The sequence below is a fragment of the Tupaia chinensis genome, unplaced genomic scaffold, assembly GCF_000334495.1.
Source record: "Tupaia chinensis unplaced genomic scaffold, TupChi_1.0 Scaffold000044_1, whole genome shotgun sequence".
In the NCBI taxonomy this organism is placed as follows: Eukaryota; Metazoa; Chordata; class Mammalia; order Scandentia; family Tupaiidae; genus Tupaia; species Tupaia belangeri.
Window position 1 is genome coordinate 2,413,595 of NW_006159500.1, and position 27,346 is coordinate 2,440,940.

Below are 27,346 nucleotides of genomic sequence, written 5' to 3' on the forward strand. Positions count from 1 at the left end.
ATTCAAACTGTAGTTGGCCATGTGGGAGTCCAGGACCACAACCACTATGCTACCTGCTGGCCCCCAAATATTTAACAATTATGTGTATAGAAAAAGAAAAGAAAGGGAAAAAAAAAAAACACACACAGATGTGGCAGCATTTAGCAGCTATCATTGAATAAACCCCTCCACACACACACACAGAGCAGTAATAGTGCCATAAAAGGTTTCTTTTTCTCCTATAGTGATTTCTGTAAAGAGCGGGTTTTGTTTTGTTGTGTTTTGTTTTAGGTAGAGCTACAGATTCTAAAAATCATTGTGCAGACCCAGCACTTGGCTATTTTAGCTTTTGCACAAAATGACACTTTCCATATGTCATCACCACTAGCAGAACTGGTTTTCTAGCACCCCAGTCTTCATACCTTGTTCCTATAAACCAAACAAAATGCCACCCCCGCTGTATAATTGCATTACTCCTACCCTAGTTGTATAATTGCGTTACTCCTATAGTTTTTTCCTATGTGATGTGCTCTTAATTTTGCAACTAAAACAGTTCTATGTAATATAAATCCTATTTCTTAATTAACCTTGACCTCTAGGCAAATGTTGATTGGATGGTTGTTCTTGATTTTTTTTTTTTTTAATTAAAATAGGTTTTTTGTTAGAGGAGAGAGAGAGAGAATGCGTGCCAGAGCCAGCCCTCCCCAATGGCTCATAGTCACACCACAATAATTTTTCCTTCATTTCTCCTTCCCGTCAGGATTTGTGGCCGGATTAAATCATGGTGAGCAATGTAGGATCTGGCTCCCAATGCACAGCACAGAATATTGTGCTACAGGGCTGGTCCTGGGTTACCTGCTTTTTAAAAGAAGAAAGTGCTATCTGCCTTCGGGCTATATATTATTGGCATACAGTATCTTACTAATATACTAAGTGACCGTTGGCTAATTCCTTGATATCTGTCAGCCTCAGTTCCCTCCTGTAAATTGAGAATAGTAGTATCTTCTTGCTAGGGTTACTTGAGGATTAAACGAGATAAAGTGTGTAAAATGCGTAATACTGTGCTTGGCATCCAAGTATGCAGTCAATGTTATCTTTAAAATTTCAAAAAATACTCCTGTTGATTTTTAGATGAACTTTAAATAACTTTCCTCTTATATATAGAAGACTTAACTGATGGTTCATGTGATGATGTCCTTAATACTGAACAACTTCAGAAACTCCTTTACCTGCTGGAGACCACTGAGGATCCTGTAATTATTGAAAGAGCTTTGGTCACATTGGGTAACAGTGCAGCATTTTCAGCTAACCAGGTAAGTACCCTTGTCTCAGCAAACAAGCTCCTTCTATTTCTATTCACCAGCAGTAATCATGACCCTCGATAAGTTACTTAACCTCTCAGAGCCTCACTTTGCTCATGTGTACAAAGCAACTTCTTACACCTACAACATAATGTTTGTTTCTGTTTGAAAAAGCACTGCCTGACTTAATACAGTTATGAATATGATTGTAGAGCCTTGCGAACTTTGGTCCTTGGCATTATACTTAATAAAGATATCTAACCAACATTTAGCATTGCCTGGTCTTTTAAATTATTTAAAATTCAATAAACAATAAAGCATCTAACATTTACATATATATTTTAGGTTGTATGTCATATAGATCGTATAAGAATAATTCTGGTGCAGGTGGTCCCTGGAGCATTCTCTGGCAACCACTAATCATTTTAAATGTTTTCTACAAGTAGAGACTTGACATCCCTTCACCTATTCCCCATGGAGAAAGTAAAAGGAAAAACATGTAATTTTTTTTTTTTAGCAAATGCTTTTTGTTAATTGCCACAGATGCAAAATTATTTTGAATTTTTTCTTCATTTTAGTCTATTTATCTCTAGATTGGAAAGGTTTACTGTAAAGCTCTAAAGGAAGATGTAGAGAATCTTTGTACTCTCTCAGTTACAAGTGACAGAATTTAACTTCAATTATTTTAAGCCATAAAGGGGAACTGTTACACTTAGCTAACTTGGACATCTAAGAATAGCTTGAATTTCAGGCACATTTGAATACTGTTCAAGATCACAGAAAGAGCTGAGCTCTCTATTTCCTTACCTTTTGGCTTTGCTTGTGATTACTTTATGTATTGAATTTTGTGGTTTCAAAGAGATTTTGTTGCTGTGTTTGTTTGCTTGTTTTTCCCACAAGAATAGAAAGAAAGCCACTGGCCTCACAAGCCTTAAACAGTGTAGTTAATGATCCCAAAGGCAGAGTTCTCCTGCTAGGATCAATTGCCAGCACTTTGGATCAGTTTCTGGGAAGGGACCATGGACCATGATTCATGAGGCCTGGCTCACATACCTGTCCTACAGCCAAGTAGTAGGGATTGATGTGATCACAGTTGACCAGTAGGTCCTCCAGGGACTGTGTGGGATAGAGGAAGAGCCAGGTCTGCCCTCATGTGAAAAGGGGCACTAGACAAATAAAAACAATATTCATATGTGGTAACTAATTTGTTGGCCTGCCTGTGTCGGAGTATTTCTGATACCATAGTTTTATTTCCCTCTAAAACTAGTTGTAGTCAGAGGGGCCAATAACCTGTCTTGAACAAGTACTTTCTTGAGCAATGGGAGCCGGTGCTCCTCACTGTCATTTGTCATGCCTTTATCAACTTTAACAGTATAGTAAACAGAAATAAAACAACAAAAACAAACTCTTTTCTAGTAACTATAAGTCCTTCAAAAGAACATTGGAATTGCAGAGGGAGCGTCTTTTTTTCTTCCATGCTAAGCCACCCTTAATAGGTCAAATATTGAGCTATTTGTAATAAGTAGATTATGATACTCTTTTTCTCTATTTCTGATAGAATGGCATATTTAGCCTGATTAGTAATTTTCAGCTTATTTTTCTAGTAGAATTAAAGCAATTGATACTTTTTTAAATGTTGGGGCCAAAGACACATGATAAAATACTGTTGTAATTACGTGGAAAAAAATCCTCAGATCCTCTGAAAATTTCAAACTGTGTGGAGGATATTATTATGTTCCCTTGACTCTTGTAATTGAAAAGAATGACCTTTTTGTATATGGTTCACAGGAATACTATAGGCAATGCTCCCAACTTGGATATTCCAAATGCACATGAACATATTAATGCCCACAAAAAAGAAACCTACTTACTCTTGGTATACCAGAATTTTCCAAACTTATATAACCATAGAGCCCCAATCCCTTAATTATTAACATTCTTGAGAGACTGGTATTCCAATGAATATGTGTTAGCAAAACACTACTTTAATATTCTAAATCATAACACTTTCCAGTGTCCCTGTAACAGAGAAGTTATATAACTCATTTCATAATTATTTTGTTTATAAATTGCTTCAAGATCATTATAGTGGGAAACCAGCAGTTAGCATAATGGCTATGTCGCTGGACTCCCATGTAGTCGACTGTGGTTCGTGTCCTGGACCCAGTGGCTTAAAACTCACGCTGGGCACGTGTGCGTGCGTGCCCAAGATCCCGAGAGGAAAATGGAGGAGAAGGGATTGTGGCGTGACCATCCCCCTGGGGGGTGATTTCTCGCTTTCTGTCTCTGTGTCTCTCTGTCTGTCTGGCGAGTGCACGCACCCTATAGCGAAAATCTCTCCAAAAAAAAAAAAAAAACATTATAGCAGCTCTGCAAATCTTTATTATATATGTCCATGCTACAGTTTAAATAATGATATAAATAATTTTAACCTATAAAATTAGAGATATTAAGATTTTTTTAAAGATAAGAATTGTCAATTTATAATGAGAAAGGTATTTCCAAAAAAGTCATTGATTTTTTAATTGTGTTTGTGAGTGCAAATAATTCAGTGAAGGGGGCGCATACTGAAGTCATGGTCCTGTTTATTTTCCCTGTTAGGCTATTATTCGTGAATTGGGTGGTATTCCAATTGTTGGAAGCAAAATCAACAGTCTTAACTACAGCATTAAAGAGAAAGCTCTAAATGCACTGAATAACCTGAGTGTGAATGTTGAGAATCAAATAAAAATAAAGGTAAGTTGTCTAAAATCACAAATGTAAAAGGTTTTTTATAAATGAAAAGAGAAAGGTGGGCATAGCTCTAGGAATAATTGAGCTGGCCATTTGGTAATCTTGTTAATAGATTTAAAATGGTGAAAAGATTCAGATATAATATGGACATAAATGTTCAGTGTACTGTAGGAAATACCGACATCATCTTACAAAAGTACATGTTTTATAAAGAGCTAAAGAAATGCATTTTTTAAAAGAATGGGTGTGTTACGAAATTGTGGCCAAAGGGTAATCATCATGATTTCTATTACTTGTAAATGTGTCAATAATTTAGATCTTTAAGCCAGATTAAAAGTTTGGGGATTTAAAAAAAAATAATGGATGGGACCGGACCAACAGTTAGCGTAATGGCTGTGTCGCTGGACTCCCATGTAGTTGACCACGGTTCGAGTCCCGGACCCAGTGGCTTAAACTCACACTGGGCGCGTGTGCGTGCGTGCCCAAGATCCTGAGAGGAGAATGGAGGAGAAGGGATTGTGGTGTGGTCATCCACCCTGGGGGGTGATTTCTCACTTTCTGTCTCTGTATCTCTCTCTCTGGCAAGTGCACGTGCCCTATAGCAAAAACCTCTCTAAAAAAAAAATTTTTAATAATGGTTTATGAAACAACTTCACATTAGAAAAAAATTTCTTACCAGTTAGAACTTTTTTGGGGGTTCAGATTTAGTTAGGTGAATACCAGTTACCTACAAAACATAATTTTTCCAACTATAAAATGGCCAGTCACAGAAGTAGAGTTTAGAAACCTTTCCATCATACTGTGTTTAGTTCTCGCCTGTCTGAAATGAGTGCTCTCGGTGTTGGGTTCCTTTTTGTCTGTGGAGGCTACTATATTGTAAAGAGATAGATTATATACATATACCTGTAAATAAGAGAAACCTGGGGTCAAATACAATTTTGCTCTGCTTACTTGTAATAGATTAAAGAAAAAGTAAATAATTGATTTAATAATTAAATAATTACTCATTTAATCAATAATTTGATTATGGGACCAGCAGTTAGCATAATGGCTATGTCGCTGGACTCCCTTGTAGTTGACCTTAGTTTGAGTCCTGGACCCGGCGACTTAAACTCACGCTGGGCGAGTGTGCGTGCGTGCTCAAGATCCCGAGTGGAGAATGGAGGAGAAGGGATTGTGGTGCGGCCATCCCCTCTGGGGGCTGATTTCTCAATTTCTTTCTCTCTGTCGCTCTCTGTCTTTCCAGCAAGCGCATGTGCACTATAACAAAAACCTCTTCGAAAAAAGAAAAAAAATTTTTGATTAAATAGTTAATTAACTTAAAAGGAAAATTCTGTTTTACTTTGTCCCCGCTGCCTCATTCTTTACTTCTGACATGATGTAGCTCTTTAGACCCTACTGCCAAGGTATTTATAATGATACAAAATGGCCTTCCACATTTTCTTCCCTAATTCTGGTGTGCTGAGACTACTTGAAATGGAAAGGTGGGCTGAGTTGGGAGGTCTCCAGTATAAAAAAGGCCTCTGGTATTGAGAGAATGATCTCTGGACTTGGACGTTACCTCCCTCTTACTGGCTGATGTGGGGAAGAGGAGTAAACTTCTTGACTACTTTAAAACGTTTGTCTGTAAGATGGCCATAATAGCACCCACCTTCTTAAAGTTGTCTTTAGGATTAAGTGAGGCAAAATGATCAGCACAGTGCTTGGCATTATCAAAGCCAGCTTTTTAAAAAAAGTCACCAAAGTTTGAGGGCCAAATAGAAATACCATGTTTTCTGAGGAGCCAGTTCCATTCTACTCTGCTAAGAAGAAAAGTTAACTGTACAATAGAAGAATTTTAGAGATTCTAAGATACTTGTTTTTTCTCCTGCCTTCAGACATACATCAATCAAGTTTGTGAAGATGTCTTTTCTGGTCCCCTGAACTCTGCTGTGCAGCTGGCTGGACTGAGATTGTTAACCAACATGACTGTTACCAATGACCACCAACACATGCTGAACAGCTACGTTGCAGACCTGTTCCGTGTGTTGCTTACAGGAAATGGAAACACCAAGGTATGAAGTGATCATCACTTGGATCATGAAGAGCTACTACATGAATTTTAGTGAGATTGAAAATGAATTTCCAAGTTACTTATCAAGTTGATGTCTCTCAAAAAGAGAAAGTATAGGGACCAGCAGTTAGCGTAATGGCTGTGTCGCTGGACTCCCATGTAGTCGACCGCGGTTCACATCCTGGACCCGGTGGCTTAAACCTCATGCCGGGCGCGTGTGCGTGCGTGCCCAAGATCCCAAGAGGAGAATGGAGGAGAAGGGATTGTGGCATGGCCATCCCCCCAGGGGTTGATTTCTTGCTTTCTGTCTCTCTGTCCCTCTCTGTCTCTCTGGTGAGCGCACGCACCCTATAGCAAAACCTCTCAAAAAATAAAAAAGAGTATAGTCAAGGTTTAGTAAAAACCCTCATGGGGTCCAAGAAAGTATTATCATTGTTATCTCCTAATGCTGAATTGCAAAATTAACTTGTTAAAAAAATTAACTTGTTAAAAACATCTGTTATTTCACTTAACAAAAGATTGATGTTCATTTGGTTTTTTGAGAATCAATATAATTGGAAGGTAAATAGCTAGCTATCCCCCACCAGAAGTAGGCACACTGTGATTAAAAGGAATCTTTGAGTAATAGTGGTAGTTAATTTGTATGCTTGCTTCTGAGTTAACAAAACATTTCTCTCATTTAATCATTCGTTGTTGAAACTCTATAAAGCCACATTTAAGCTGTAGTTTATGAAATGAATTGAATTATTTGAAAGATGTCTTTGTACTTTACTCTGTACAGTTATATATAATGTAGGAAGCAACAGATTGATTAAGTAGGGTCTTAGAAAATGCCCTTTGAAAATTTCTTTTTTTGAAATATATTATTTCATGATAATCTAATAATTAATAATTTTATTTATCATTATTGTTATCTTTTGCTACAAGGCACATAAACTCATAAGAGAGAGACATACAAAGAGAGAGGAAGTGAGAAAGCAAGCCACTAGGTCCAGGATTTGAACAGTTGTTGGCCATGTGGGAATCCAGCACCTTAACCACCATCCCATCTACTAGCCCCATTGAAAATTTCTTAAGTATATTTGTGTGTGTTCTTATCAATTGCTATTTTAAAGAAAAGAGAAAAAAAATAGATTGTAAACTAATCAAAATATCATTGTTATCTTCTAATCGAAAGTTTTAATAAGTTTAGTTGATTTGTTTATCAGGGTTTTACATATTAGATAGAATGTGTTATAGTGAGGAAAAAAAATACATGAACATTTTAGAAGGACCACCTGTAGACCCATACTCCACAACTCCTAGTTTGCTGCTGTTAGTTCTTTTTTTCTTCTTTCTTTCTTTTTTTTTTTTTTTGGTGAGGTTTTTGCTATAGGGCATGTATGCTTGCCAGAAAGATAGCAAGTGAGAAATCACCCCCCAGAGGGATGGCCACACCCCAATCCCTTCTCCTTCATTCTCCTCCCAGGATCTTGGGCACACACGCACACACGCCCAGCGTGAGTTTCAGCCACCGGATCTGGGACTTGAACCACGGTTGACTATGCGGGAGTCCATGCCAACTGCTGGTCCCAGCTGCTGTTATTTCTGAGATTATCAAGATGTGATTGCAAGAGAGCCTCACTGAAGTCCTGCTTTTTATGCTCCTAAGGTGTTTATTTATGGACTTTTCACATTTCTAGTAGCCAGACTTATTTAGATCTGGTCAAAGATCTACCTAAATGTATTCACATTTCAGTATAAGAGTTAAATTTTCTAGCAAATTGCTTCATTCCCAGGCAGTTTCCAGCATACATATGCCCATATGCTGGATGCACATGTATCCAGCAGAACATGATGACTTCCAGCCCCTGAGACCCCTGAGACCCCCTTCCCTCTTTACCCAATGGTGTTGCTGTGCCAGGAAAAAACTCCTCCCATGCCTGTCTCTGTAGCTACTTTGCACAGCACTTCAGGAGGAAGACAGAGTTTAGAGCTAGCAGGTCTGGCTTTGGGGATATATATATATATGTATATATATGTCTCAGATATCATGAAGGTTTTAATATATTTTATAACTTTATTTTTTTAGAGGTTTTTGCTATAGGGCGCATGCACTCGCCAGAAAGAGAGAGAGAGAGACAGAAAGCGACAAATCACCCCCCAGGGGGATGGCCATGCTGCAGTCCCTTCTGCTCCATTGTCCTCTTGGGATCTTGGGCATGCACACAGATATGCCTGGCATGAGTTTAAGACACTAGGTTCAAGACTCGAACTGTGGTTGACTACATGGGAGTCCAGTGACAGCCATTATACCAACTGCTAATCCCTTATTTAATAAGTTCTTAAAACGTGGCTCACACCATAATAGTTAGGTTCTATTTTTGTTTCATTTTATTGTGCTCTGTTTTTCCATTACATTGCCCAGTACAATATTTCTGGGATAGAAAATTTGCTTTTCTGGTCTCCCTGGAAACCTAGCCACCAATTAGAACATTGTTTCTCCATAAAAAATTGAATTTAGGGGCAGGCAGGTGGTGTGGTGGTTAAGGGTGCTGGGCTCCCACATGGCTGACTGTGGTTCAAGTTCCAGACCTGGCAGCTTGCTTTCTCACTTTCTCACTCTCTCTTGCTCACTCTCACTCTCTCCTCTCTCTCCCTCTCTCTCTTCTTCCTCTCCTCCCTCCCTCTCTCCCTTCTTCCCTCCCTCCATCTCTGGTCAACTTAAAATAAGTCAATAAATCAATAAAGATAAAATAATTCTAAAAAGAAAGAAAAAATTGAGTTTAAAGTTCCAACTTACAAATAAACTTTTGGACAGTCATCCTATTTTTAGAGGAAAAAAATACTCAATTTAAATTATTTTCTTGGTAAACTACCAAAATGGCCTTTTTTAAAAAAAATAATTTTTTAATTTATTTTTATTATTATTATTATTAAATTTGACCAGAGAGAGGAGAGGTGAGAAAGCAAGCTGTTGGGTCAGGACTCGAATTTAATTTTATTATTGTTGTTATTATTATTCAATTTAACCAGAGAGAGAGAGGGAAGGAGAGTGAGAAAGCAAGCACCAGGTCTAGACTCGAACCATGATCAGCCATGTGGGAGTCTAGCACCTTTACCACCATACTACCTGCCAGGCTCCAAAATGGCTTTTGAAAAAAATCTTATTTTATATAAGAGAGTGATCTCACTGTATTATAATAACCTTTTGGGTCCACCACTGATTTATAAAATTAAATAGTGGAAGATTAGTACTATGTAAATAAACTCCGTGCTTGTTACATTGGCAATAAGAGCAAATAAAACTTAATAGATTAAAATAAATGTCCTGGGGACCAGCAGATGGCATAATGGTTATGTTGCTGGACTCCCACATAGTCGACTGCAGTTGAGTACTGGACCTGGCAACTTAAAACTCACATAGGGTGCGTGTGCATGTGTGCCAAGATCCTGAGACTTCCTCGGGGCCAGCAGGTGAGGTAGTGGTTAAGATTACTGGACTCCCATGTGGTTGATCATAGTTCAAGTCCTGGACCTAGCCTAGCAGCCTAAACACTGGACATGTATCCAAGCGTGCCCAAAATCCCAAGAAGAGAATCAAAGAAGAGGGGATTGTGGCATGGCCGTACCCCTGGGGGTGATTTTTTGCTTCCTGTCTGTCTGGTGAGTGCATGCTCCCTATAGCAAAAATCTCAGAAATTTAATTAAAAAAATAATAAAAAGAATAAAATAAAAATAGCACCCAAGTGATCATTCCTAATCCTGGTCCAAATAAACTCATTTTACGTATTTTGCCTCAGTATTTCTCTCAGGTTGACAGCTTCAAACCAAAATACATAAACTTGTTTCATCTGTAGCTGTCCTCTAACTTTTTAATTTTTTCTCATGTTTAACTGTTTTTTGACAGAGGACAACACCACCACATTTTAGCACAGGGTACCAAATAGCTATTGCTGTTGCTATTCCCTGGCTGCCTGCTTGTCCTCATTGACTACTAGTGGACCTTCCTAGATTTTATTGACTTCATTCAGGTTTATTTCATAGGTTCAGGAACATCCTACATCTAACTCTTATTCTTGTTTCCCTAATTGAAACTTCACTGATGTTGGAGCCAGGTGTTTTGTCCTAACACTTATGCTTGATGTTGCCAACAGCCAGTCAGGCCAGATGAGATGACAGTGACTTCCCGGGAGTGCATTAGCGAAGGCTCAGACGTATATATATATATGTATATATATGTCTCAGATATCATCTAGGTTTTAATATATTTTATAACTTTATTTTTTTAGAGGTTTTTGCTATAGGGCGCATGCACTCGCCAGAAAGAGAGAGAGAGAGACAGAAAGCGACAAATCACCCCCCAGGGGGATGGCCATGCTGCAGTCCCTTCTGCTCCATTGTCCTCTTGGGATCTTGGGCATGCACACAGATATGCCTGGCATGAGTTTAAGACACTAGGTTCAAGACTCGAACTGTGGTTGACTACATGGGAGTCCAGTGACAGCCATTATACCAACTGCTAATCCCTTATTTAATAAGTTCTTAAAACGTGGCTCACACCATAATAGTTAGGTTCTATTTTTGTTTCATTTTATTGTGCTCTGTTTTTCCATTACATTGCCCAGTACAATATTTCTGGGATAGAAAATTTGCTTTTCTGGTCTCCCTGGAAACCTAGCCACCAATTAGAACATTGTTTCTCCATAAAAAATTGAATTTAGGGGCAGGCAGGTGGTGTGGTGGTTAAGGGTGCTGGGCTCCCACATGGCTGACTGTGGTTCAAGTTCCAGACCTGGCAGCTTGCTTTCTCACTTTCTCACTCTCTCTTGCTCACTCTCACTCTCTCCTCTCTCTCCCTCTCTCTCTTCTTCCTCTCCTCCCTCCCTCTCTCCCTTCTTCCCTCCCTCCATCTCTGGTCAACTTAAAATAAGTCAATAAATCAATAAAGATAAAATAATTCTAAAAAGAAAGAAAAAATTGAGTTTAAAGTTCCAACTTACAAATAAACTTTTGGACAGTCATCCTATTTTTAGAGGAAAAAAATACTCAATTTAAATTATTTTCTTGGTAAACTACCAAAATGGCCTTTTTTAAAAAAAATAATTTTTTAATTTATTTTTATTATTATTATTATTAAATTTGACCAGAGAGAGGAGAGGTGAGAAAGCAAGCTGTTGGGTCAGGACTCGAATTTAATTTTATTATTGTTGTTATTATTATTCAATTTAACCAGAGAGAGAGAGGGAAGGAGAGTGAGAAAGCAAGCACCAGGTCTAGACTCGAACCATGATCAGCCATGTGGGAGTCTAGCACCTTTACCACCATACTACCTGCCAGGCTCCAAAATGGCTTTTGAAAAAAATCTTATTTTATATAAGAGAGTGATCTCACTGTATTATAATAACCTTTTGGGTCCACCACTGATTTATAAAATTAAATAGTGGAAGATTAGTACTATGTAAATAAACTCCGTGCTTGTTACATTGGCAATAAGAGCAAATAAAACTTAATAGATTAAAATAAATGTCCTGGGGACCAGCAGATGGCATAATGGTTATGTTGCTGGACTCCCACATAGTCGACTGCAGTTGAGTACTGGACCTGGCAACTTAAAACTCACATAGGGTGCGTGTGCATGTGTGCCAAGATCCTGAGACTTCCTCGGGGCCAGCAGGTGAGGTAGTGGTTAAGATTACTGGACTCCCATGTGGTTGATCATAGTTCAAGTCCTGGACCTAGCCTAGCAGCCTAAACACTGGACATGTATCCAAGCGTGCCCAAAATCCCAAGAAGAGAATCAAAGAAGAGGGGATTGTGGCATGGCCGTACCCCTGGGGGTGATTTTTTGTATCCTGTCCGTCTGGTGAGTGCATGCTCCCTATAGCAAAAATCTCAGAAATTTAATTAAAAAAATAATAAAAAGAATAAAATAAAAATAGCACCCAAGTGATCATTCCTAATCCTGGTCCAAATAAACTCATTTTACGTATTTTGCCTCAGTATTTCTCTCAGGTTGACAGCTTCAAACCAAAATACATAAACTTGTTTCATCTGTAGCTGTCCTCTAACTTTTTAATTTTTTCTCATGTTTAACTGTTTTTTGACAGAGGACAACACCACCACATTTTAGCACAGGGTACCAAATAGCTATTGCTGTTGCTATTCCCTGGCTGCCTGCTTGTCCTCATTGACTACTAGTGGACCTTCCTAGATTTTATTGACTTCATTCAGGTTTATTTCATAGGTTCAGGAACATCCTACATCTAACTCTTATTCTTGTTTCCCTAATTGAAACTTCACTGATGTTGGAGCCAGGTGTTTTGTCCTAACACTTATGCTTGATGTTGCCAACAGCCAGTCAGGCCAGATGAGATGACAGTGACTTCCAGGGAGTGCATTAGCGAAGGCTCAGACGTCTCCTCTATTCCCTCACCTCAGAAAGCTATAATTTACTAAATGTCTGAAAAACAGGGTCTTGGCATATACAAACGTTACTGGTGGTTACTACTGGGTAGAAGGATGAACAGGTAGCATGGTAGCTTTGTATTTACTGTTTCCTTCTGTAGAGTTTGGGATTTTATCATGACCATGTATTAATCTTATAAAAATGTTTACAAGATGATAAAATAGGGACTGGCAGGTATGTGGTGGTTAAGGTGCTGGACTCCCACATGGCTGACCACAGTTTGAGTCCCTGATCTGGCAGTTTACTTTCTTACTTTGCCCCACTCTCTGTCTCTCTCTGGTCAAATAGAAATAATAAGAAATTATTTTAAAAGTTGATAAAATTGAGCAAAATCCTTATATCCTCTTCTGTAATAACAAAATTGGTATATACAGTGTGATCAAGGAATTGAGAATATACACAATATGCGTATAAAAACCAGAAAGAAAATATCAAAACTTAGTGATCATTTCTGACCACAGAAATACAAGTGAATTTTCTTTTTTCATGATTTTTTATATTAAAAAAATTATGTAGTAATTAATTATTGCCTTTGTAATACATTTTTTTTAAAGTGCCCAAACACCTGAGACCCTCACCAGGTCTAGCAGAGAGCACATTTGTCCTTTTTTCTTAACTTCAGTTTCTCACTTTCATTTCAAGGATCTTGTGAAAGGTATGGTTTTACACAGCCTTTGTTTTTAAAAGGAGAATTCTGTTTAGATGTGACTACTAACTTTTCAGTTATAAGGATAATACTGATAGTCAGCTATTGAATAATATATTAGCTTATTTATAATTACTCTGCCTACATAAATAATTATAAACATTTTTCACACACACACAAAGATAACTTTTACTAAACGTTTTCCTGCAGAAAGTGAAAAAATGGCCTCACTGAAGTAAAGGGATGAAGGATGACTCACTACCACTAAAGGCTGGGAAAGATAGTGTGGGTGGAATAGATGTTGGTTAACAGAAACAAAATTGCAGACAGATACAAAGAACAGATTTTAGTGTTATAAAATATGGTGTGGAGACTATTAGTGGCAACAATTTGTATCTCTAAATAACTGAAAGGTAAGATTTTGACACAAGTAATGGCAATGTCTAAGATGATGGGTATGCCAGTTACCTGATTCATTCATTACACATGTATTTGTGCACTGAAAAATCACATTGTATCTCCTCTCATATATATATATTAGGTAGTTGGGAAAGTCATGATGTATTTTTCTGGTTTTCTACACAAAAATGCATCATGACTTTCCCAGTGACCCAATATAGTAGAGGTGCTAATCACGGCACTAGTAATATAGTATAATTATTATATGTTATTTCAAAAACCATTTTTTAAAAAGGTAACTTCAAAGATTCATAATAATGCACTAAAAAGAAGGGACCAGCAGTTAGTGTAATAGCTATGTCGCTGGACTCCCACATAGTCGACCGTGGTTTGAGTCCGGGACCCGGTGGCTTAAACTCACACCGGGCGCATGTGTGTGCGTGCCGAAGATCCCAAGAAGAGAATGGAGGAAAAAGGATTGTGGCGTGGCCATCTCCCCTGGGGGGTGATTTCTGGCTTTCTGTCTGTCTCTGTCTTTCTGGCGAGTGCACGTGCCCTTTCCAAAAAAGAAAAAAAAAAAAAAGTACTAAAAAGAAAAGGGCCAAAATACAATTTTAGGCTTGTTATAAATTTTTCATATTTTTAAGTATAAATGAACTGAGCTTTGAGAGATATTGTTGTTCCAAAGATATTTCACTTACCAGTAATCATCATAAAGATCATTTATTTGAAAGATGTTAAACTTACCACATGTTATGGTATGGGAGAATGGGGGGAGGACTATGAGGACATTCACATTATTCTTCTTATCCCCCTAGGAGTATACTGTAATTGGAAAAATAAAATTTAAATAACACTACCCTGTAGTAAGTGATGCCAAGTCTTGTAAAAGACCAGAGAAAGCCAGAGACAGAGAGAGAGAGAGAGAGATCTTTTAAGTAGGATGAATTGAAAAGGCTTCTTGGAATAGAGTGGATTTGAACCAAGCCATGAAGCACAGGCAGAACTTTAAAAGGAGGACATGGTAAGAGAACCGCATGCCAGGAGAGAAAGTTCATGCTTGCTGTTCTTCAAACAGTATTCTTCATTTTTCAGGTTCAAGTTTTGAAACTGCTTGTGAATTTGTCTGAAAATCCAGCCATGACAGAAGAACTACTCGGTGCTGAAGTACGTATGCATAGTTTACATATTTACTTTGTAAAAACTCACATAAATAGAATTGGACAGACAGATCTGGGAAGATTTGTCCTAAAATGTTAAAAGGGCTATCACTGAGGAGCAATATTTAAAGGTGGTCTTTATGTTCTTTCAGTATATATGGATTTCCTAACTTTCTTGTAATAAGCATTTCATACTTTTGAAAACCATTTTTAAAATTCTCCCTAGTTGGGACCAGCAGTTGGCATAATGGCTATGTCGCTGGACTCCCATGTAGTCGACCGCGGTTCGAGTCCTGGACCCGGTGGCTTAAACCGAACATCAGGTGCGTATGTGTGTGTGTCCAGGATCTCAAGAGGAGAATGGAAGAGAAGAGATTGCGGTGTAGCCATCCCCCCTGGGGGATGATTTCTCGCTTTCTGTCTCTCTGTCTCTCTGTCCTTCTGGCAAGTGCATGTGCCCTATAGCAAAAACCTCTCCAAAAAGAAAATAAATTCTCCCTAGCAACATTGAAGTTTTTCTCTCTATCCAATTTCAGGTACACATATGCCATCACATTTGGCCCACTTTTTTTCATATGTATTCTACTGTCCATCAGAATAGTAGTACCCACAGAGTTTCATGTACTTGCTAGATGCTGGACTGAGTTGTAGCAACACACCAGTGAGTACAGCATGACACAGTACTTATCCCTGTGGAGCTGACAGCTTAGGGCAGAGACAAAAATATGTAATGAGATAACCAAGATCATTGAAGGCTGTAGTAAGTGTTAAAGGAAGCAGATGTGGTGCTATATGGAATGGAGCTCAATCCTGTAGGAAAGGGACTGTTGTCATTCGCTCATCCCTGTTCCCTAGCCCCGTGCCCTGCAGTGTGTGTGGGCCGTAAATGTTTGGTAAGTTAATAACTTCCCACGAGAACCGTATGATGGATCTTAAAAATGAGATGTTTTTCAAAATGACTACCTTCTGAGATTCCAAGGAAGTGGTATTTTTCAGCTGAAACACAAAGCCTCTTTTTTCCATTGGTATACAATATAGGGTACAAGAGATTTTACACATTTAAAGTACTGTGATCTTAAGGTTAATTTTCTTTGACAAGATTTTTAGAAAGTAAAATATACACTGGAATTTTAAAGTATGAAAATATATATTAATAAAATTAACTCTATTTCAGGTGGATTCATCATTCCTTTCCCTTTACGATGGCCACACAGCAAAGGAGATTCTTCTTCGAGCACTTACTTTATTTCAGAATATAAATAACTGCCTTAAAATGGAAGGCCGTATTGCTATTCAGCCTACTTTCACTAAAGGTTCATTGTTTTTCCTTTTATATGGAGAAGAATGTGCCCAGAAAATACGAGCTTTAATTTATCATCATGATGTGGAAGTAAAGGAAAAGGCTGCAGCAGTAATACTGAAATTCTGATTGGTTGACCATTTTTCTCCCAGAGGAATACAGTCTGGAAGTAACATACCTAAACTTAACCATTTTCTGTCTTCCTTCTAAAGGGATTCGTTTTCATCACTAACACAGCTATCACTTGACATGGTCTTTAGGTTTACTTTGGTCTGTTACATTGATACCAATGAATATGAGTTTCAACTGAAATAATTTCTTTCTTTTCATTTACTCAGATACATTATTTCCTCTATATGAAGCAGCAGTGGCCTTTTTACATTTACGCCACTGTTACTGTTTGATTTATGGTTACTCCTGAAACAGCATTAGTGATTAAATCATTATTTCAGAACTGCCATAGGAATGGCCTTGTTCTTTTTGCTCTGATGAGATCTTGAACTCTCAGTCTACCTGCCAGCCCGGCCAGACTGCTTTCAGAAGTCTGTATAATCATTAGAAATCTACTTCTTCATTTCTGGTCAGTGAAAAATGTACTCCTTGTACTTTCTTTTTGTTCTGATGAGATCTTGAACTCTGTCTACCTGCCAACCCGGCCAGACTGCTTTCAGAAGTCTGTATAATCATTAGAAATCTACTTCTTCATTTCTGGTCAGTGAAAAATGTACTCCTTGTACTCATCTATTTACTATTCCAGCAAGTAAAGATGTTATGTATATACTGGAATCAGTTAGCATAATGGCTATGTTGCTGGACTCCCACGTAGTCGACCGCGGTTTGCGTCCTGGACCCAGTGGCTTAAACTCACGCTCGTGTGTGCGTGCATGCCCAAGATCCCAAGAGGAGAATGGAGAAGGGATTGTGGCATGGCCATCCCCCCCTGGGGGGTGATTTCTCGCTTTCTGTCTCTCTGTCTCTGTCTAGCAAGCACACGTGCCCTATAACAAAAAAAAAAAGGAAAAAAAAAACTCCCATAAAAGATACTGGAATCAATTAGAATGTCCAGTCATAAACAGTTGATTAAATCAACTCTCCAGTTTTTTTAAAAGAATGAAGCAGTTTTAAATGTACTGATGTGGCTGGGGCTGGCAGGTGGCATGGTGGTTAAACTGTTGGACTCCCACATGGCCGACCATGGTTCAAGTCCTGGACCTAGTGGCTTCCTTTCTCACTTTCTTTTTCACTTTCTGTATCTCTCTGGTGCCCTATAGCAAATTTAAAATAATAATAAATAAAATTAAATAATTTTTTAAAATAAATGTACTGATGTGGAAATATACCTGATCATTTAAAACACGTTTTATATGTATATTTATATGAATATAATGTGATCCTATCTATGCATAGTCTAATGAAAAATATTTATGCTTATTATTGACAGAGTACTTCTAAAATGATACTTAAATTCCTGGGAATAGAATGAGAAGTGGAAAAATGACTGTTCTATGTATACCTCTCTGGATTTTTTACTATGACCCTAAATTGTATAATTTTTTAAATAAAGAGGAAAAAAATTCACAACATTGTTTTCTCCCCTTGATAATACTTTATTCACTAATTTTCATCCATATATTATTTGACTAAAATTACAATATGTGAAAATTTCTGTTATCTATTTTAATATTTTATTTCTTAAGCTGCTATAACAGTCTACTGATATATCTGAAATTTGGCTAGGTTTTATAATATTCAAGTTCATAACCCCTGCCGTGCTTAACAGTAAGTAAATCAATACACAAGCTGGAGCTTGTGTATTTAAGGCAAGCTTTACAAATATCCTAATTTTCATTTTGTAAATATATGGATAGAAGACTGTTTCCATAAGTCATAAATCCTCAAACAGAAAAATGTGTATTCTTAAGACTATTCCAATACAGAAATCAAACTTTAAAGAAATATTTTTACAGTAGAAAAAAGGTTCAGGAGAAGGTGAAAAATGGAAATTCTCAATAGGCTAGAGTAATAATTGGTGACATGAACATAAGTATTAATTCCCCAAAAGGCACATTTCTTTATAACATTTTTTATCTGCCTCCCTGTCTAATGAAAGTACCTATTCAAAATGTGCATACATTAAGAACCACGGTTTGTTTGTGTGCTGAAAGTAGCTGCAGTAGACTCTAAAACTGTCTCTTCTATCATTAGTTTGGATAAATAATCACACTCTATTAGATCAGAGCATCAGTGAGTCAAAATGCTAAAGAAAAAGGGGACTGATTTTTAATTACTCAGGAAGAATTATATAGTGAAAATGCACAAAAAGATCTTCATCTGTGAAGGTCTTGGCACAACTTGGGTTTATTAAGAGGAATTTCTCCTAACTGATGACCTCTGCCATTGCACAGTGAGGCATAGTGAAGTATTCTTCAATTACCACAGGAAACTTCACTAAAATTTTACATATTGGTATGGATGTTTGCTAATAATTAAGGAGAAAAATGGAATTAGAGGGTAAGATCGATTAAAAGCTATTATAATGCATATTAAATGGAATTGAGGGATAGATTGGTCTTATTTTTCAAAAATTATTTTTCACTTTGCACATAAATTCTTCAACACGTAGATAACAAGTGAAAAATAAAACAGAAACCACTCAATAGGGTGAGATTCTCTGAGAAAGCTCGAGGTACTTCTTAATAAAATGTCAATGTGGAAAGAACATGAATGGTAATCTAAAAATATTACAGCTTGTGAGGACGCTAAGAAAAACGAGGCAGGTCCAATGAACTGGAACTAGAACACAACGATTTAAAGTGCTTAGAGACCCTCTGTTAAGTAGTACACATGCATACAAAAATAATAAAGGCCATTCATGGAGAAGAAATATGTAAGCAAGATGTATCTGGCTTGCTCATAAATTAGAGGTAAGAGGTGAACTTTGGATCAAGTGTGCAACAGCAAGGACGGTGGCTTCAAGAACGATTGCTAATATCAGGGTAACATACCCTGAAGGTAACTAGCACGAACTTAACATCTTAGTTCATGTCTGTTTTGAGTGAAAAACTTTATGTTTGTTGAGTGTCTGCCTGAAAGATTAATCTTACAAGGAAATTTTTTGTGCTTTAGTGCCTCTAAATCATATCCGTTCACATACATTATATACATACACTGCATACATATTTCCCCTTGGCTGAGTTGCATTTTTGTAGATAAAAATACTAAATTTCAGTAAAGATCATTTACATTTATTTTGGCTATTACTGTCCAAATTTACAAAATGAGTGAGAAAAAGTTATTAAGTCTTCAGTGTTTAGTGTCCTAACATGTATGAGCTTGCTTAAATCTCCAACAGAAATGGACATTATCAAAACCATTAGCCAGTTTTCAAATGTACCTATCTATATTATTAGGCAGTGATATCTTAAGAAATCATTTTGTCCCTTATATCTCCAAAGTATTTTTTTAAACTCCTTATTTATTCTATGTCTTTTTCAGAGGTAGGTCAAAATTATCCTCTTGTTGCCCATGAGGAAACTGAGGCACAGGGAACATGGGTGACTCCTTTCAAGTTATACAGAACATCCATAATAAAAGCATGATTAGAATTCAAATTTAGTGGCAAAAACATTGCATGCATATATATATGTGCAAATAAATTACAGAGCACTGCCTGTGTACCATTTGGTTTAATACTTAGTTTGATTATTTTATATGAATAAAGCCTGTTTCGATAAGATTACGAGAGAGGAACACAGAATGGGCCTCTAGCAGCATCTACTCCAGCTCCATCACTTAGGAAGTTCACAGTAATCTGAATACAGAGCCCTTATTAGGACTAACTCTCAGGTCAGCTGACTCCCAGATTGACCTTTTTTTTTCCTTTTTCTTTTTTTTTTTAAAAATAAACCACTAGTATTCCACACTGGCTTAATAAAAGATAGACTAATGGTAAGGGGCCAACCAATATAAAAATATAAGGTGATACCTGATTCATGTAAGCCACAAAATATTTATAAAATATATCTTATCGAAAGAGCTAAGAGACCAGGAAAAAAAATGAGTGATGTAAAGAAATAAAAAGTAGAGAAAATCAAATTTAATCTAAAGCCTATGGCCTCTTAGTATTTAAGATCTGAATTAATCTCTGTAAAATATTTCATTATAGCTTAGCAGAAAGTCTGCCTTGTAGATCAAATACAAAAAAATTCATAAATCATGTTCTCATAACCATACTGTTGTCTTTTGATTTGGAGATTGCAGACATGCAACAGAATATACTGGTTCCCCCCCACATCCTTAAACATTTAAGTCTATGGCAGTCTTGGCAGTCACAGCTGCATGAATGCCAAAACACTGTACACTTCAAAATGGTTAAAACAGTGGGCTGACCCCATTACCACAGTGGTTAAGTGTTAGGCCTTGGGAGCGAGATCCCACACAGCCAACTGTGGTTGAGTCCTGGCCCTAGGTAGCTTGGAAAAAAACACGGCATGCATACATTCCTGATGGGAGAGAGAAAAGGAAGAGTACTGCAGTGTGACCATACCCACCCATGTGGGGTGGGGGGAGTGGGGGTATCCTCTCTCACCCCGCCTACACCCAGAGTACACATTATGTATGCACTCTGGCAAGTTTAAAAAATGTTTAAAATGGTAAATTTTATGCTATATACATTTTATCTTAATAAAAAAAAGTCTTCAAAAATGATTAACTTAGTGCAAACTCTATGTTTTTATGCTTTACAAAAGAAATCACATTTTTAACATTTGGCATATAAATTAATCTTGACAGAGCAAGAACTATTATAAGTATATGGGAGTCAATTTCATCATTTACTACAATGTGAATATACAAAGATATTTGTATGTGTAGGCCTCTGAAAAAAATCTAGGTAGGTAGACAACCTTCACTCACCTTGTAGAAAGTCCTGAAGAACAAAAAAACATAAATGAATCTTTAATATCAGTTTTTCACAACCTCTGAAAATTCTACCACTATAGAACTTTAGTTGAAAAAAAAAAAAAAAAGCATTTCCCATTGCAATGGTTATACCATTACTCAAGATTTAAAATCCATAAAAGCCAATTAATTATTTAAATGACACACCCCTGAAATCCTCTTATAACTTGTATGATCTGGCAATCATATTAATAGGCAAGTTATTACATAAAACACACTTGCAGAAGTTGTTTCTAAATATCAAAAAAAATCATAGTATTCATGAATTTCTTAGTCTTTTCATTTGTTTTCAAATTTATATGAGATTGATGCATTTTTTCACTAAAAATTTCTGTGCTTGTATTTATTCAAAGTTTTCATCATCAGAATTTAGGTATCTTGATTCTCCATGCTTCAAGACAAAAAAGTCTTCAGTTTTCAGTCCGTATCTTTCTAGAGCTTCACTCAGTTTCAGTGGAGGCTCTAAGTAATGCTGGCAAGGGCAGAGAAAGAATGACGGGAAAGGATTAACAATACATATATAGGGGGTATATTCCAAGTAACAATTCAAACTAAACATCCAACAGATAACTACTCAAAATGAAAGTGAGCCCTAGAGAATAGAGGTAAGGCAGGTAGAATCTTTTTTTTTTTTTTCTCTTTTTTTTTTTTTTGGAGAGATTTTCACTGTAGGGCGTGTGCGCTCGCCAGACAGACAGAGAGAGACATAGAGACAGAAAGCGAGAAATCACCCCCCAGGGGGGATGGTCACGCCGCAATCCCTTCTCCTCCATTCTCCTCTCGGGATCTTGGGCACGCATGCACACGCACCCGGCGTGAGTTTTAAGCCACCGGGTCTGGGACACGAACCGCGGTCGACTACGTGGGAGTCCAGTGACATAGCCATTACGCTAACTGCTGGTTCCCAAGGCAGGTAGAATCTTGTATTTCCTTTTATGGCCTCAACTTTTCATAGCTCAATAAAAAGCAAGGACAGCACACAGTATATTTTACAATGTTTTCATCCACCCAGGATTTTCCAAATATAATGAAACCACTTGAATATGGAATAAGATAGTTATTAATAAATTAAAGGTATAAAAGACAGATCATTTCATCACTTCTTTGTCTTTATTTACATCTTTATATTATATGGTAGTTTTTTCTTTATTCAAATGTTTATTTATTCTAATTTTTTTAAATGTACAATATGGAAGCCTATACCAGGAATAAAAACGTAACACTCTTTGATCTAATCATCAGTGGGAAGTCTGCCTCTCCTTTGCACATGAGTATTTTTTGAGCACCGAGACAACATGCTAGGCAAGTGAACAAGACAAAAATCCTTATTTTCCTGAAGGTTACATTCAACACAGAATAGGAAAAAATGATAATAATAAAATAGTATGTGAGTGGTTGACACATTTATAGTAGAACAATGTTGGGGGGAGGAGTTGTTAAGTGCAAGGGATGGAGATTTAGGTAACATTTGAAAAAGATCTGAAGAAATTGACCAAACAGGGTTTTTTCCCCCCCTAACCAACTGGGTTTTATTTGTTGCATAATAAACCACCTAACATCCTTTAGGTTAAAAAAAAAAAAATACTAAATTTGAATAAAGATAGCACAAAATGAATTAGAGCCCAATTAAGGAAAGCATTTTTTTTTGAGAGGTTTTTGCTATAGGCTGCGTGTGCTTGCCAGACAGACAAGAGACAGAGACAGAAAGCCAGAAATCACCCCCTGGGGGAATGGCCACGCCGCAATCCCTTCTCCTCCATTCTCCTCTTGGGATCTTGGGCATGCACGCACACACGCCCGGCGTGAGTTTTAAGCCACCAGGTCTGGGCCGCAATCCCTTCTCCTCCATTCTCCTCTTGGGATCTTGGACACGCATGCACACGCGCCCAGCATGAGTTTTAAGCCACTGTGTCCGGGACATGAACCACGGTTGACTACGTGGGAGTCTAGCAACATAGCCATTATGCTAACTTTGGTCCCAAGGAAAGCATTTTTATAGATCATAGATTAGTTTATTTCTAATACCCATCATGCCATGAATTCACAGGGAATAGGTTCCAGAAGCTCAGGCTCCTTTCCATTGGTTCTCACAAAGTGTTCTTCTCTGGATGGATCAGGCTGGCGCTCCAGTTGAAGCCAGGTAGCTTTCTCTTTGGCTTCCTTCTTTTTCTAATCATTTTACCTCATATGTTTTAGGAAGCTATCTCTGCTCTTAGAATGCTTACTATGCTTGGGACCAGCAGTTAGCATAATGGCTATGTGGTTGGACTCCCACGTAGTCGACCGCGGTTTGCGTCCTGGACCCGGTGGCTTAAAACTCTCGCCAGGCGCGTGTGTGTGCGTGCCCAAGATCCCAAGAGGAGAATGGAGGAGAAGGGATTGTGGCATGACCATCCCCCCTGCAGGGTGATTTCTCACTTTCTGTCTCTCTGTCTCTGTCTGTCTGGCAAACGCACGTGCCCTATAACAAAAACCTCTCAACAAAAAGAAAAAAAAAAAAACCTAACTTGCTCAATACGCACATGAATTCTCCAGCCAAAAGGCCAAACAGGGCTTGGAGGTTTTGACTCCTAGTGCAATGGGAAGCTACCAGGTCACTTGGCATCAAAGAGCGCCATGATCTAATTGAAGTTTAAATGTTGCCGTCCTCTACAGTATAGAGAAAACTATAAGAGATCAAGTGGTATATAAAGATAACTGTTTTTCTGACTGGTCTGATTTGCCACCCTAATTTATAAGGTGATGACTATGCAGGGTCTGAATCCACAGGCTGGTCTGTGAAAACATGGAGAGACAGTGATGATTAAATCCTATCACTATCAAATGTATAATCAGTTTTTTTTTCTAAATATTGTTTAGCAGTTTCTCTCTCTCTCTCTCTCTAATTTGACCAGAGAGGGACAACACAAGTGAGAGAGAGAGAGAGTGAGAAAGCAAGCCACTGGGTCTGGGACTCAAATTGTTGTCGGCCATGTGGGAGTCCAGCACCCTTAACCACCACACCACCTGCTGGCTCTATAATCAGTTATTTTTATCACAATCAAACTCACCTCATTTGCTAAGGCAAAAGTTCCCCAGTGAATTGCTACAGATTTCTTTGTTTGAACATCAATGTGAATCCTTACAGCTTCTTCTGGGTCTACGTGTTGGTATTTCATAAACCACCTGATGAAAAAGAGCGTTTATTAATGCTGGCCTTTGAAATATACAATAAATTCTAATTCCAGCCTCATCACTTTTAAAATGATCCCTTATACTTTGTCACTATCAGTGTTGGTTTCCTCTTTACTTGTGTACATAAACCACAGTTGTCTGAATCTAACCGAATTCTTTGAAATCACTTTTCCCTAAATGACAGTCTTAAGGAAAACAGACAGTGGATGGGGCTCTAATTACAGTGTGACCTTTAGCTTCTCTGAGAAGAGTTGATGAATAGGGAATGGTTGGAGGGGGAGCAGTGAGTAATACAACAATGTCATGACCAGATTAACTTCAGTGTTAACTGAAACAAGAACATCACAAGGGATAATGCTGTAGGCTCATTCCTTGCTTTTCCTCTGTATGTTATAGAGGAGCCATATAATGGGACTGGTACATTCTGGTCATGGAGCAGAAAGTGGTTCTATAAAGAAAGTATCCTCTGTGCATAGGAAGCTGGATCCCACATGGCAAAGTGCAGTTCAAATCTCAATACCAGTGGCTTGAAAAACATACAAGGCGCATATTATATTTGTGTGTCCAAAATCCTGACAAGATGGATAAATGGAGAAGGGATTGTGGCATGTTTATGTCCTATTAGGAAGTGTTTCCTTCCTCCACCTCTCTAGAGAACAAATGTGTCCTTTGGCAACTAAAACAAAAAGTCTAATTGAATCTAGCCCACTAATCCCCCCAACCAATGTACAACAAATTAAAAGGTTCATCATTAAAATCACAAATTATACAATATCACAAAATCATAACTGTTTTAAGTTCAGTTAACTTATTATGCAACAGAAACATTTTCTTTGGAAGTCTACATACCGTGGTTCATAGGCTCCAATGGGAATCGCTGCAAGGTCAAAAGGTCCGAATCTTTTTCCTATCTCTTCAAAAGCAGGGCAATAACCAGTATCTCCAGCAAAAAAAAATCGATTCCAAGGCCCCAAGACAGACCAGCTGCCCCACAGAACCTTGTTGTCATCCCTCAGAGTCCTTTTACACCAGTGTTGGGAGGGTGTAAAGACAAAGGTGACCTTATCATGTCCAGGGACACAATTCTCTTCCCACCAGTCCAGTTCAATCACATTCTCACAGCCACACTTTTGCATCCAGTCGAGAAGACCCAAAGGCACAAACCACCTCAACTCATTACCAAATCGCTCATTCAAAGCAATGACAGAATTGTAGTCTAGGTGGTCATAGTGATTGTGACTAATAAGGACTGCATCTATTGGGGGAAGTTCACTTATTGTGCACGGCGGACGACGAAATCGTTTTGGACCCATATACTGTGATGGTGAAGCACGAGAGCTGAAGATGGGATCTGTGAGAAATATGAGCTCATCCATTTCCACCATTACCGTTGCATGTCCCAGCCATGTGACTCTTAAGCCAGCTTCCTTCACTCCAGCTTCTTCAGGGTCATCGATAAAATATGGCTTAAGCACTGGGAGTTCTTTGTCAAGTTCCTACAGGTGTATAAAGAAAAACAAAGCAGCAGTTGGAAAGGAAAGGTATTATATCATCACAGAACATGTTTTGACCTAAATTATAGGAAGAAGGGCTATTTTGGGAAAACTGAAGTCATTCAATAAACTTGCTATTTTTTGACACATGTATACTTCTTTCTGAATCTGACTTAATCATGGTATAATAATCTTAGTTTCAAATGCAATAAGTAAAGGGAAATTAAATGTGAAACTTTGAGTTGCTAAATTTATTCATAATTTTATTAAAGTTTCTTTTCCATAGACTGGTCTAGATGCAATCATTTTGCTATTGCCATTCACTCGGCTGGTATATTTGTTGCTGAAAACTGCCTCAGAAGCATGGCAGTGCCTGAAAATAGTAAAGAAAGCATATGACCATTTATTTACAGCTCTTGGATCTCAGAGATGAATCTAACTTTCTGAGTACATATAATTCAAAGTGGAACACTGCGATGATCCCAGGCAAATTACAGTCATAAATAGTTCTCCTCATTCCTCACTTTAAAATTTTCTACCATTCATCAAACCAAGGTGAAATATGATCTCTGCTTTAGAGAGGTGATCATTTGGGGCAGAAGTGAAGGGGTAAATATTGGGTCATTAGAAGAAGTCACGACGTATTTTTCTGTTTCTCCATGCAAAAATGCATCATGGACTTTTCCAACAACTCAATAGATGTAAAATAATAACTACAGCAAAGTATGATAAGTATATTTCCTTTGGTCATTCTACATTTCGCATTTGGATTATACTATACCAACAAAAAGCTTACTTTACAGTCATAGTCCTGGCTCTTAAAAACTGCTTTTGCTGAATTGTGCTCTAGTGTCCTGCAATACAGTGGCACCAACGTGTATTAGAAAATGTTGTCTATGAAACCTGCCGCGCATGTGTTCAAGGTGAAGACTTGGTACCATCTCTACCTTCCCACTTACCCCGAAACATTTCTCCTAATTCTCAATGTTTTTTTCTTCAGAAAAAGTTCTCCAGAGCAACTGGCTTTATCATTTGACTGTCACTGGGGAAACCCTCAACAGTTCAATACTCCCCCTCATTGCTGTGACTAGAATGATCACAGTAAAAGGTGAAGCCACCTTTCGCAATGAGCTGGGTATGATGGAAAGTATTTCTGTGCTATATTCTTGGATTTATTTTTTTCTGCCCTCATAGTCCATTTGCTCTTATATGTGCATCTATTTGGTTGTTACAGCCACATGAATTTTTGTAATTTGTTGCAAATCAGTTTTGAAAAGGGTATGGAATTAGAAAAGTAATTCATTAAAATGCCAGATACACTATCACTTAATAAGAAGGAATAGAGTTCAGTTGCCAAAGGCATCCTAGATAAAATCACCTGTTTGAGATCCTGATGAAAAACGGGTGAGTCACAATACAGGGGAAAAGGGATTACAGGTGGAGAAACTAGTCACGTAAAGGAACAGAGCCAAACAGCAATGCAGTGTTTGCAGGCGGGGGGGGGGGGGGACGAAAAATTTTGGTGTGTGCGGGCGGGGGGGGGGGGGCAACTAAATTTATGAAGGATCAGAATACAGTAAGAATCCTGAGTGCCACTGTCTACCCAGAGACAGTGAGGAAGTACGTGTATGCACCAAAGGCACACACACAGACACAACCTGGCTTACGTTTAGATGAGACCATTCTAACGTCCAAATGATG

The 27,346-nt window shown here is 37.9% G+C and overlaps 2 protein-coding genes across 4 annotated transcripts in view; one reads left to right on the plus strand and one right to left on the minus strand.

Moving 5' to 3' along the window:
* The window catches only part of ARMC10 (armadillo repeat containing 10), a 21,403-nt gene extending 4,791 nt beyond the window's left edge, over positions 1-16,612 (plus strand). Inside the window, 4 exon segments of the mRNA XM_006172261.3 lie at positions 3,882-4,016; positions 5,891-6,067; positions 14,655-14,726; positions 15,894-16,612. Of these exon segments, the coding sequence (XP_006172323.2) occupies positions 3,882-4,016; positions 5,891-6,067; positions 14,655-14,726; positions 15,894-16,148 (639 nt within the window). The 3' untranslated portion in view covers positions 16,149-16,612.
* Positions 16,613-20,329: 3,717 nt separating this feature from the next.
* The window catches only part of NAPEPLD (N-acyl phosphatidylethanolamine phospholipase D), an 88,933-nt gene continuing 81,916 nt past the window's right edge, over positions 20,330-27,346 (minus strand). For all 3 annotated transcript variants that reach the window (XM_006140785.3, XM_006140784.3, XM_027773376.1), the window contains exons 3-5: positions 25,002-25,648; positions 24,029-24,143; positions 20,330-21,450 (exon numbers count right to left, since the gene is read on the minus strand). In XM_006140785.3, coding sequence (XP_006140847.1) covers positions 21,322-21,450; positions 24,029-24,143; positions 25,002-25,648 — 891 coding nt within the window. In that variant the 3' untranslated portion in view covers positions 20,330-21,321. The remainder of the gene's footprint in view (positions 21,451-24,028; positions 24,144-25,001; positions 25,649-27,346) is intronic.